The sequence below is a fragment of the Uloborus diversus genome, chromosome 1 (genome assembly GCF_026930045.1).
Source record: "Uloborus diversus isolate 005 chromosome 1, Udiv.v.3.1, whole genome shotgun sequence".
Classification (NCBI taxonomy): Eukaryota; Metazoa; Arthropoda; class Arachnida; order Araneae; family Uloboridae; genus Uloborus; species Uloborus diversus.
Genome location: NC_072731.1, coordinates 145,574,732 through 145,588,160, shown reverse-complemented (window position 1 = coordinate 145,588,160; position 13,429 = coordinate 145,574,732). Strand labels below are relative to the sequence as shown.

The following is a 13,429-nucleotide window of genomic DNA, read 5'->3' as shown; positions in this document are numbered from 1 at the left end:
CTCGCCCCCATAAATCCGCTTATGCCTCCGTATTGCATAAAGGTTGACATGCAAGAAAAATCATCTTGCATTAATGCTGCCTCAATATTGTTATGCTACTCCATTTATGCTGTCAGCAGGTTGCCACAATATTGACCGACAAGGTGTATGCAGCGTAATATCAGAAAAATATCAAGGTTGGCTGCTTTTGTAATACTGCATGTGTATTGATATGACAAGATAATATCAAGATGTCGTCATGACAGCATGAAATCAAGGTCCAGGCAAGATTATCTTGCTTTTGTAATCTTGCATATGTATTGATATGACAGGATATCAAGATGTTGCCATGACAGTATGAAATCAAGGTCTATGCAAGATGATCTTGCTTTTGTAATTTTGCATACGTATTGATATGACAGGAAAATGTCAGGATACATTGACAAGATAGTATGAAATCAGTATGTTTGCAAGGTGTTTCATCTATTCGGATGGTTGAAATAAATGGGTGTATTTCGTCAAATATACTTATTAGGGCTGGGGAATATACCGATATATTGTCATATATCGATATGTAACTATTACCACGGCAATGATATTTAGATTTCTATCCGTCCGATATGTCGGTTGAAACGGAAATACGGGACATAATTACAGAGAAATTGAAATACTGACTCAAAAATACATAACTTTTTATAGTTCTGTATAATGGATGAGGGCTTGAAATTTCAAGAAATTAACTGCATTCTTCAATCAGTTATTTTATTTTTAATTATAATACAAGGGCCGCCGAAGGTCAAAGTGGACCCATTGTCAGATTGGTCTCCGGATCCCATTCCCCTAAAAAGTTTTCAAGAGCGGGGGGCGCTTCTAAGGACCGCGCCCCTAGTTTCTGACAAGGCTGATATGGCCTCTCGTGGGGCCTGAAAAGTGAATGCGTGTTGGTTAAAAAAGCATCTTAATGCAACAATTAAAAATTAACCAATGGAGGTATCAACACGGTTCATAATTCTAATTAAATGTAAACCATTGATATTACGCTGAATAAAAGGTTTGCGAAATATACTGAACAGAAATGTTTGCATTAAAAAAGAAATGAAAAACAAAAAAAACCTAATGAGATTAAATAAAACTAGTCGACCCATGCGGAACTCCGCACTGTGCTTTGATTCGTTTCATAAAGCATTTCTCTCTTTAAAATTTTTAAAGGAAGAACATTATGAAGAAGAACCAAAAAAAAGTAAACGGAAAAAAGTAAGCGCACAAGAGAAGGCATGTAATTTGAAGACATCAGTAACAAAACCTCATTAAATACAATGTTGTGATAATTTGATCATTGCACACCTTTTGGTTGTAGGTATTTTCAATGCAAACATAAATACCATTAAAAGTGTGGTTAAGTGACTTGCGAAAAAGCAGTAATTGTGTATGTGAAAAAACAGGTTATAGCAAATAGTCCTGCCCATGTGAGCACCTGACGAACTAAAAAAGAAACATTAAGAAGACATTTATTGGCATGGATTCGAATTGGCCCCATTCTGATTAACAGCACGACACCCCAACAAACCTAGCAATTGCGCATTCCTTTTCGAATGCTATTCATTGAAGGAATGCGTAGTAAAAAACAGCAAAAAAGCTTTTTGCCAAAAAAAATATAATAAGGTCATGCGTCTATGTTTTGTCATTAGCCAGCATGATGCGATTTAAAATTATTCGTAAAGCATGGAATTTGATTAAAGAATGACGAAGATCTCACGTAGCGATTGAAACAAACATTCCAGAGAAGTAATAAATTAGATGGAAAATAAGCGTTTTTATTTTTGAATATTGAACTATTTCCCATAGCAGGCTGCTTTAACCGTTACGGCTTAAATGCCCGCACATGTTTCTCTTTTAATCAAACACTTAAAATTCAAAACCAAAATCAGTTGAATTGAGTCCGTTTTTTAAGTATAATTTTTGGAACGTAGACAAAATTTATTTTTTATTTCAGCAGAAAGCAGAGGAGTAGAAAATGATTTCTTACTATTGAAGTTGATAATAATTTTAATGTTTTATATCGTATTCGCGAGAATAAAAAATTAAAGTTTTACTGGGGGAAACTCGTAGTTTCAATTTGGCGTAGTATTTTTTCATTTGTACAAAAGGTTGAACACTGCTATTAGAAAAATCTACATTTCAGCATGGAATGAAAATGTTTTTCTGCACAAGAAGGATTCCCTTGAAATAAATCTAATATTTTTTTATGCTTACATTATGCTTAGTGGTCTGGATGGAGTCAAAGTTTTAAAAAAAAGGAAGAATACCCTTCGATTAACAATCAACTTATCTGATTGATAACTGTAGCCTGCATAAAGGAGTCGAAACACCAAGTAGCATTCCCATTGCATTTATTTTATTACGTGTGTTATCTGCTGTATGTTATGAGTGCATGTAATGTGTAATATTAATCTAAATTTGCTATTATGTCAGACAGCTCGTGCTTGCCCCAAGTTTAGTTTATAGCCGAATGCTCTACCGGAAAAAAAACTTATCAATTTAACCAAACAACTAAGTCCAGTGCTTTTAAGCTTTATCAAAACAACACACACAGGTTAATTTTATTTTTTTTCTTGCCGAAAGCAACGTAAAAAATAGGAAAATTGTATTAGAACTTTGTTTGAAAAAAAATCTGCATAACAACTTCAGGCTGCATCAAGGTTTTGCAACAGCAAGGGCCGTTTCCGAAAACTTGATTTTTCCATCGTAAGTCTATTTTTCGTCATTAGCCGGTCTGATTAGTTTTAAAGTGAGAGGGGAATAATATATAAGATATGATATTGAAGAGAAATGTTTTTATTTTTTAAAATTTTTATAATTTGTTACCGCATGCGGCTTGAACCGTTATGACTAAGATGGCAGCACGTGTTCATCATTTAACAGCACGGTTAAAATACAAAATAATTTGAACTAAGCTCTTTTTTTTAGCGTAGCTTTTCGAATGTAGTAAAAATGCGATAGGCTATTTGTTTTTTACAAAAAGAAGAAAAAAAATGAGTTTACCCTTTAAATTGAGGTAGTATTTTTTTTTTATTTGTACAAAGAGTCAAAAACTCATTAGAAGAATCAATATTTCAATGTTTGATTTATTTTTTTCTGAACAAAAAGAAATTCCATTGTAGTCTGAAATCTTAAACCTGATACTTATATTTTTGCTTACATTATGCTTTAATTGTCTTACTAAAGCCAAAGCTTTAAAAACAAAAAAACAAAAAAAAGCCTTACAATTCAAAAGTAATTTTGCTCCATGTTGTATCAAGTTTTCATAACAGCAAAGAGAATTTCCCTCTTATTTATTCTATTCCCTCACATTTCTTATTCATTGTTCATGTAATGCGCGATATTTCTCTAATTTTTTGATGCAGATTTTCCGGACGTGGCCCTGAACACTCATTCTCCTTGTTACCACTCAAATGCTCTGCCGATCAAGCTATTCAGCTCTGTCGGTTATGGTGCAAGTTAAAGTTATAAATTTAACTGAAAACCTCATGCTAATTCTTTAAAATAGGTTTTTTGGCAGAAAAAAAAACAATTTTTAGACTGTGGGTCTGTTTTTCATCAGTAGCCTGCACGATAAGCTTTAAAATAAGGTGTAAATCAAAGAAATCGAACAAGAATTGAGGAAGATCTCGCGTAGAAACCAAAAACAGGCTACAGAAATAATATATAAGGATACACTGTCAGCTCAATCATTTCTATCAGAGCTGTCGTATCAAAAAGAGTGCAACTCATAACTGAATGAAAATAGTAGCTTTATCTTTGATATTATCATAGTAAGAGGGAATTTTTTTATTCCGATCATAACACGGTAATCCAATTTTAAAGCGTTATCGCCGGCAACCCTGATTTGAACTTCTCGCCAGACATTACTGTTAATGCGCGGACATAGTGTTTTTTGTGAAAGTTGTATGCATTAACATTAATGCGCAGACATAGTGTTGTTTGTGAAAGTTGTACGCATTAACGAAGATGGAATTGAGTTCTACAATTCACGGGCATGTGTTCTTTGTGAAATTTCTACATATTTTCAGAAAAGTAACAAGTATCATGATTGAAAAAACTGAGCTTGTCAATTGATGACATTTATTGGATGGTTTACCCAGATTCTCTAAGACCGTCGGATGAAGATAAAAAGTAAGAACAATTTTTAAGCTTTTTTTTTATTTACTTATGTAACATAAACGAATAATATACATAATTCATAGATTTTAAAAATTATGAAAAATTTCATTGAAATAAAAAAATGCCTTAAAATTTATTTAAAAACGCCAAAAAAAGAAGTTTACTGCATTAATTTTGATATTATTCAGATTTTTTCAAATAAATAAGTAAATAAATAATTTTTTTTTTTAATTTAAATATTTTCCCCCGAAAATATTTAAGTTACATATCAAATTGCAGTGCATTTATAGCTGCATTCTTTAGAGATTTATTATTAGTATTTTACTTAATCTTACTCAACTAAAAAGTAAAAAGTCTTAAAGCAAAAGCTATTAAGTTACTAAAAACAAACTATTTAAGACATCAATACGAAATATAGTTCAAAGTATATTCAAATTATTGAGACTGCTCAAATTGAAAGATTTAAACAAAATATTGAATTGAATGTTTAAAACTTTTTCGTTGTGAAGCATTTTAGTCATGTATTGAGCTATACCATTGAGCACGCCCTCCTCCCCCACCCACCCCCCTCCAGGAAAATTTTGAATTAGAGAAATAATATTATATTTGGAAATGTTTTTTGTTATTTTTAGATCCTTTGCATCCCTCACCTCTACTCCAAGAATATATCAATATATCGAAAATATCGATATTTGGAGAGCGGTATATTGCGGTATTAAAATTCTGATATCGCCCAGTCCTAATACTTATCCATGGATAAAACAAATTTCCTAAAACTCATAGCCCAATCTCAAATGCTATTGAGAATTAGACGAGATGGTCCCCTTTCTTAATCTTTAAACTCAGTATGTTCTTTAAGTCATGCTGACATGATAGGTTTTCTAGAAACTTTACTGTTATTTTTTCCTATACCAAGGGCAGAGAGGAAAATTCAACTTTCAGTGGCACAATTATGTTTAATTATGCATACTTTACTATCATATACTTCACAATAGTTAGGGAAGCATTTCAGCAAGTACTTCAAAAACATACTTTTAAGAAAATGAAACATGAAAGAAACAGTTATGCCTTCCTAAACTTACAATAAATACTAATAGAATTTTACCTTAGTTCAAGTTACTCTAGTAACAAAAATACGCTGATTCCAATGATTAAAATTTAGTATTATCTAAAAGACACTTCAATATGTTATGTAAAAAAAAAGTAAATTAAGGGTTCAACCTCATGTTCAAACAAGCATCTGAAATAGAGGAAAAAAATATAAGTTTTGATTTTTTAGAATATGATTTCATCATCAAGGAATTCAAAAACTGTTACTAAATTGGAGCAAACAGTTAGTTATAGATAATTTTTCAATCTGAATCCTTTTTCCTGTTATTTTTTTATTAAAAGAGCTGGAGAATGATTTGAAATCTGAAGTAAATTGGCAAGTTTTCTATCTTTGTTAATATCTCAGATTTGAAAAAAGCTTCAAATAAATTTTACTTTCCTCTTTCCTAATAGAGATTTGTTTATAGAATGTGGAAATATTTATTTTTTAAGTGTACCTTTGTAATTTACGGAGTTATTGAGTCACAAACTGGCTGCCATGAACTCTGAAAATTTAGGCTTAGCGTAAGCATCAACTTCTAATTTGAATAACAAAGCAACAAACAGTTTTTAAACTTCCATACTTTGCATTCCCTCATATATATGCATGATTTACCTAAATAAAAATTTTCATTGAAATCTGTGACATGTCAGCCACAGCTGATTTGCTCATTTCGTATGGATTGACCCTACAGTAGGCTTGCTAGATGTCCCAGTTTTCAGACATAACTCCGGCATCCCGGTCGGTTTTTTTCACGTCCCAAAAAATGATAACTTTGACTTTAGATGACCAAAAACGTCAAAAAATAATTAACTGTGCAGAATTATTTAGATTAATTACTTAATCATTTGTAACCTTAATATGAAAAATTAATATTGAATTAGCTTGCGAAGGTATTTACAACAATATTAAAACCAAAAGAGCTAATGAAAAGTACATGTAAATATTGTTCGTTTTTTTCCTTATTCAAAGTGTTCTTATTTTCTTAAGTAACTTGAAAATATTAACATGTACGAAATAAAATGCTTAAATTTATCTGCTTTTGTCATGTATTATTACTCCTAGTTTTGGTTCATAATTTAGTAACCATTTTTTCATAGCACTGAGAATGAACTATTGTCCAAAATAATTTAAAAACCAGCCAAGGGTGAGAAACTTTTTTAATACACGAAACACGGGGGGGGGGGGGGGGTCTCCTCCTGTGTCCCGGTTGAACATTTCAGAAATCTGGCAAGCCTACCCTACAACATCAATATTGGCTATATGTTAAAAACAAGGGTTCTGAGGGTTTACCCCCCCCCCCCCTCTAGCTGCGCTATATAGAAGTATAGCCCAAAATTGGCAACTGCTCCAAAATCTCAATTCCTGAAATATCCCTGTAATACCTCGCCTGCGTCCTAATGCAAGCGAATTCTCTCTAGGGGAAGGGGGGGGGGACATTTTCAAATCCCTCAACCTTGGATATGCCAATGAGCCCACAAATCAGGAGAATTGCATTATTGCTGTGAAAGAGAAATAGTATTACGATCTGGGTAGTGAGGAGAATACTTTCTGGTTAGATTTGAAAAAAGCATATACCTCCTGTTTTTAAATAAATTTGATATTTTTCAATGATTTTGTTAAAAAATAATAACCCAGAAACTATCACACTGACAGCAGTATCAATGCAGAGAAACATTGGATGATAAAAATTTCTATCACAGTCAGTCGACTTCGCAAGCTGGTTCTCATCGTTTGACCATTATCACTGTCAGAGACTACACCTCGACCTACATAAGAACGGAATGAACATCGGAAAAATTGAACATACAAATTAGCACAACTGTTGTACTGATAAATTTCAATCAAAAAACTACAATACATCATCAGAAACACATTGACGTTCAGCACTAATGCACACTCAAACACAGAGAGAACATGAAATGAATTTGTGCCACACCCTGCTATTTGGATTTAATTGTAGAAAAATCAAAATTCTTAGCACCTTTTTCTTTTTTGCATTTTTATCTAAGTTCTAATTATCTTCCCTCTAAATTTCCAATATATACCTGCTTCTTTTACACCTACAGCACTTTTATGATTTTAGTCATAAGCTAGTTGATGATAAGCTGTTTTAGATAGTCTTTAGTGATGTTAGGGAAGGTTGTGGTTAGGGACCTTCCTCCAGAAATTTTTTTGAAATTGGAATTGTAAAAACACCACTGCAAACCATCTTTATTAACATTTTTGCTTTTCACAAGTACAAAAAAATAAAAAAACGTTGAGCAACGTTTAAATATATTTATTTTACACTTGAAATCAGCAAAATACCATTACTTACAATCCTGAATCTAAAGGAATATTTGATGACCCAAACAGCAATTCCAACAAAACATTAGCTTGAACTGCTGCTAATACACCACATGGTCCAGCCTGAAAATTGCAAAATATTTTTTAATATCATAGGAATTTAAATTATTATTAATATTCAACAACCATGAATTGAACACTATGCCTCACATAATTATTATTAATCATTTATTATCCATATGCAGGGGGATAAAGATCCTTTTAAACTCAATGTTTGAATATTTTGCTTGAACAAAGATAAAAATATCTGGACATTTATTTGATTTTACTTTATTCCTTTTAAATAAAAACCAAAGAAATAAATACTGAAACAATCCGATACAGCAACAAAATGCCTAAATGTTCGGATGCAGTATTACGAGATTATTTACAGCTCAGCTAAGGCTATTCCAAACTGATGAACCTAAAACACAGGCAAAATCGCAGTCTCTGAATGATGTAATTGAACAGATTTTTATTTGCCTTACCTCCATTCTTTGTATCTTTTTACATTCTGATATGATTTTTGACAGTTAACCACATTCCTGACTATATCAGCAGTACAAGGAGAGGTACTTTGAGATTGTGAATCAGCTGTATAATTAACTATGTGAAAAATAAATTTCATTTTTACACAAATATAATGTAATTAGGCAGTTGTGAGGAAATGGTTCTTCACTTTCATTCATAATTTTACTCATTTGCACCTCATTAACTAAGAACAAACAATCTCCTTAAAATAATGATATTCAAGGAAGAGGAGGGGAAGACAGGGGTCTGCCCAAGATTTTTCACAGGGTCCGTTTTTTGTGAAAAATCAAATAATTTTGTGAAAAAAATTGTTTTTGTTTTTGTTAAAACGAAATTTTAGAATTTAGAGATCACACAAACTGCATCATTTAAACTTAAAGTTGAAAGTTTTCCTCTTCTATGTAGAGAATATCATTCTGTGAGTGTTTTACTAGTATTTGACGGGGGGGGGGGGGCATTGCTTTCTCAAGTATCAACATTTATCTATCATTCTACATTATGTTGAATTATACTAGAAACATTTCTGTACAGTATTTAAAATAAGGGTTCAGCATTTAACTTTTTGACCCAAGACACTCTTAAAAAAGACAGAATTTCGTTTAAAACTTATAAATTTCGAGATTTTAACAAAAATAAAAAGAGATATTTTTTGTTTACCTCTTAACAAAGCGTACTAAACATCAAAAATTCGCAAAATCGGATTCCCAAAGTGGATGCAGAGAGAACGCAATCCTCAAAAGAAATATTTTTGATAAAATTATTTTTAAATTGCATTTTAGAGTCCTATGATAAACATATCATTAATATCTGTGGACACAGTTGAAGTAAAAAATAAATAAATAAACCATCGATTCAGCATTTTAATATTTGACTCATAAAAGAAAATGGAGTTTTGCTTTAAAAAGTAGAAATCAGCGTTCTAACAAAAATAAAGAGACTTTTCACTTATTTGCATCCTAATAAAGCAAAGTTAGCATGACAAAAAGAACAAAATTTGATTCTCATATCGGATGTTAAAAGATTGCATTTTGAAAACTGTAGATGTCTAAAGAAAAAAAACGATAAATAAAAGAGTTTATTAAAGTTAATCATCCTTGTTAGCATCGCAAAATCAAACCCATATAATTTACTTCCAAAATAACAGTTAAACATCGCACCGCACCAAAAAACGCAAATACAGTAAACTCTCGAATATCGGTGGTCGGTTTATCCGCGGCTCGGATTATCAGCGGGTCTTTTCACTAATTTTTTTAACGGCCGTTAATTTTTTTTGAATTTATGATTATGTTATTGCTCGTTTTTAGCTTTCACATTTGTATATTTTTTAAATTCAATCTTAGTAGATGGAATGTAGCTATATTTTTAGCAATAATTTAAATGTATGTGTGAGTGTTATTCATATTTTTTAGCTATGTTTCCAGTTGCATCGTCTTTTAACTATTATTCGGATTATCCGCGGTTTTCGCTTATCCGTGGTTACCATGCCACCCTATTCCGCAGATAATCCGGAGTTTACTGTATTGACAAGCTGGTAAAATGATGAAAATACTTTCTAATCAAGTCATTATAAAGACACTTAGTGGTGTGGCAATAATTTTGAAGTTGGTAACCCTATCTGAAGCAATCATATTTTCTCCTCACCCTTACTATGCCTTTGCAGTTCTAAGTTCATTTCGCTGATATATATTATTATTGTTTATTAAATCATGAGACCAGGGGGAAAAAAGTGCTAACCAATGCCTTTTTAGAAAAGTTTAAAACAACACCGCTACTAATTAGCTGTGATAAAAGAAACAAACAAATCATTTAAAACCAAACTTATTTTCAGCTATTAATTTCTTTTCAAGAAACAAACAACAAGCATATATTTATTTGGTAGTAGGCAGTAGCAATTATTTATCACTTGCGGGAGCATCACAAGAGTGCCGATTTTTTTTCTTTGCAAAATTAGCAGATTTTGTATAAACTGATCCCTCTAATTTGACTTTAAAAAAAGTTCCAAAAATTATCGGTTTTATGCACGGAAACATGCGTTATTTTGCCTCCAGATTTGCTCTTTCAATAAACAATTTTTGAAAAATTCGTTCTTGTTTAGCTTTATTTCAAGAAGGGTCTGTTTTGGTTCATCGGGATTTTGTGAAAGGTCCGTTTTGGTTGATCGGATCCGTTAACGGACTCAAATATCCTCTCGCCAGACCCCTAGAAAAGGTTAACTTTATTGCAAATGTTAATTTACATGCAAAATTCAACTGAATCTTCAAAAATAATAAGTCCTCCACAATACTCCACTCTGAGTCTCGAACAGTCAGGGAGAGACAAATCTGTCTGGAAAGCGAACTATTTGTCCAGAACGCGTTGTCACTGGGACAGGAGTCGGAGTTGAAATATCCGGGCACAAATCCTGGTTAAGTAAATATGCCGGCTTTAACCTGTCGATTGAAACAGTCTTAGCCGAATCTTTCACGGATATTACAAAGTCCTTGACCATCCGTTTCACTACAGGGAAGGGTCCTTCATACTGCGGCTGCAGAGGTCGTCGCACGGCGTCATGTCGCAAAAAAGATGTGGGTACACAAGTCAAATCCTTAGGGATGAAAACGTTAGGAATACCATGTCGTGACGCTTGGGTCGGACGAAACGACCCAATGATGCCTTGCAGGTGCTGCAGAAAAGTCGGACTCAGAACCGTCAGCTTTGATTCCATGACGAAGTCTCTGGGCAAACAAAGTGTCTCACCGTAGACGAGCTCTGCGACTGCTAAGCTCTGAGACGCTAAATCTTCCGAGTAGACTTCTCAATCCGAGAAGCACTGAGGGCATCTACCCATGCCGCACTTGAAACTAATAGCCTGTTTTAATGGTCGGTGCAGTCTTTCGACCATGCCATTGCATTTCGGATTATATGCTGACGTTCTACTTAGTTTAATTCCGAACAAATTAGCAAATGATTTAAATAGCGAGGATTCAAATTGTCTGCCCTGGTCACTAGAAATGACTGAAGGAACACCGAAATGAGCAATCCAAGAAAAATATATAGCTTTAGCTACAGTTTCTGCGGATATATCAGCTATCGGAGTAACCTCTGGCCAACGCATAAAGCGATCAACAACTGTCACACAATAAGTATAATCGCAACAAATTGATAATGGCCCTATCAAATCGACATGAATATGTTTGAATCTCCCGTCAGGAAGTGGGAAGTTACCATTCGGGGATTTTGTATGACGGTGAACCTTAGTTCGCTGACATTCAAAACAAGCCTGACAATATAATTTTATGTCCGCTTTTATACCTAGCCAAACATATTTTGCAGCTATTAATTTTGTTGTAGCGCGTATACCAGGGTGGGACAAATTATGATATGAATCAAATACCTTTTTACAAAAAGAGTCAGGAACAATAGGTCGAATGTTCGAAGTTGAAATATCACAAAGTAAAAATTTATCCGAATTCGGAACCGGAAATTTTTTAACTTGCAGTGATAGGCTTTCTTTTGCATCATTAATTTTTTTTAAAAGCTCCGAATCTTAAAACTGTGCATTCGCTAAGGATTCCATATCAACAGTAGAGGGGATGGGAATTTCTTCAATTCGTGAAAGCGTATCTGCCACGATATTTTCTTTTCCCTCGATGAAACGAATGTCTGTAGAAAATTGTGAAATGAAATCAAGTTGGCGTAAACACCAAGGGGAAGCTTTTTAATAGTTTTTCTGACTAAACACAAAAGTGAGAGGCTTGTGATCTGTATAGATCACAAATGGGTGCCCTTCTTACATATATCTGAAGTGTATTATTGCACAGTATACCGCTAATAGTTTTCGATCATAGGTTGAATACTTTTGTTGCGTTAAAGTTATTTTACGTGAAAAGAAACCTAATGGTTTGAGACCTTGGGGAGTTACCTCATGCAGAGCCACACCCATTGCAAAATCACTACACTCTGTTATTAATGCTAATTTTGCATCTATTGACGGGTAATGCAAAAGCGTAGCACTAGCCAACAATTCCTTACATTTGTTAAAAGCTGCAATTACTTCTTCTGAAAAACTAATTTCAGTTTTAGCTTTCTTATTTTCCCTTTTAAGTATTCATTGAAAGGAATTTGTATCTCTGCAATTTTTGGCAAGGAACTATGTGATCAAAATTCAACATTCCAAGAAAAGCTCACAAACTCTTTACTGTTTTTGGTAATTTAAATTCTGAAATTGCTTTGACGCGATCCAGTAAAGGTTTGAAACCAGATTCATTTATTGAATGCCCCAAAAACTTTACATGTGATACCCCAAATACACATTTTGCAACATTAATTTTAATCCCGTAATCTTCGAAGCGTTGAAAAAGAATTTTAAGGTGTTTTTCATGTTCTTTTTGATTTGCACTAGCCACCAAAACATCATCCAAATATACAAAGCAGAAATTAAGGCCACGCACCACTTTGTGCAAAAATCGCATAAGTGTCTGGTTGGCCCCCGATAATCCGAAATTCATGTACGGAAATTCGAATAATCTGAAAGGAGTTATAATAGCAGTTTTGCATACATCTTCCGGATTTACCGGGTTATGGTGGTACGTTTTTAACAAATTAAGTTTGGAAAACATTTTTGCACCATGAAGTTGCTGTGCAAAATCTTTTAAATACGGAACAGCGTATCTATCCTGACGCGTTATTTTATTCAACAACCTATAATCCCCAGTTGGACGCCAGTCTCCGGACTTTTTTGGAACCATATCTAGAGGGCTGGATCAATTGCTACGAGAAGGTCTGCAAATGCCATGCTCTAACATATACTCAAATTCCCTTTTCGCAATTTTAAGTTGAGCTGGATGTAAACGGCGCACTCGTGCTTGTACCGTAGGACAAGTTGTTTGAATATAATGCAATGTATTGTGCTCAGCAGGGGTGCCCATCCCCCCCAAGCTCAATGGCGCAAATTCCCCCCCAAAAATTTTCGCGCTTTCGAATTGGATTAAATATAACAGTTTTTAGAGTGTGTAATTTCCAGTCAAATTCATTGGGGGAGGGGGGGGGGCGTAGCGCTAACAAATAGTATTTGAACTGAAATATTGTTGGATTGTTGACCGCCTTGCCTTTCCAAATTTTACAACGTGAACCTTGAGTAAACAAGTTTTGGGTACCACTGAATTTTGCTACATTTTTTTTTTTTTTCAAACGTATGAACAATTACAGGAAGAGTGGATTCAACTTTCTTTCTTGGGTGGAGTCATTACTAGATGTATACACTATGAATCTATACAATATGAATCTTATTTTATCGTCACTTAGATAGGGGGAGCGAAGGTTTCTCCTCCGGAAAATTTTCGAAATTGTAGTTTTAAAACC

At 33.6% G+C, this 13,429-nt stretch overlaps 1 protein-coding gene across 9 annotated transcripts in view; it reads right to left on the bottom strand.

The window, feature by feature from the left end:
* LOC129221867 (probable ubiquitin carboxyl-terminal hydrolase MINDY-4) overlaps positions 1–13,429 on the bottom strand; it is a 69,318-nt gene that overhangs the window by 38,030 nt on the left and 17,859 nt on the right. For all 9 annotated transcript variants that reach the window (XR_008580551.1, XM_054856227.1, XM_054856253.1 and 6 more), the window contains exon 3: positions 7,551–7,642. Coding sequence is in view for 8 of the 9 variants with exons in the window: in XM_054856227.1 (XP_054712202.1) it covers positions 7,551–7,642 (92 nt within the window). In the remaining variant the exon portion in view is untranslated. The remainder of the gene's footprint in view (positions 1–7,550; positions 7,643–13,429) is intronic.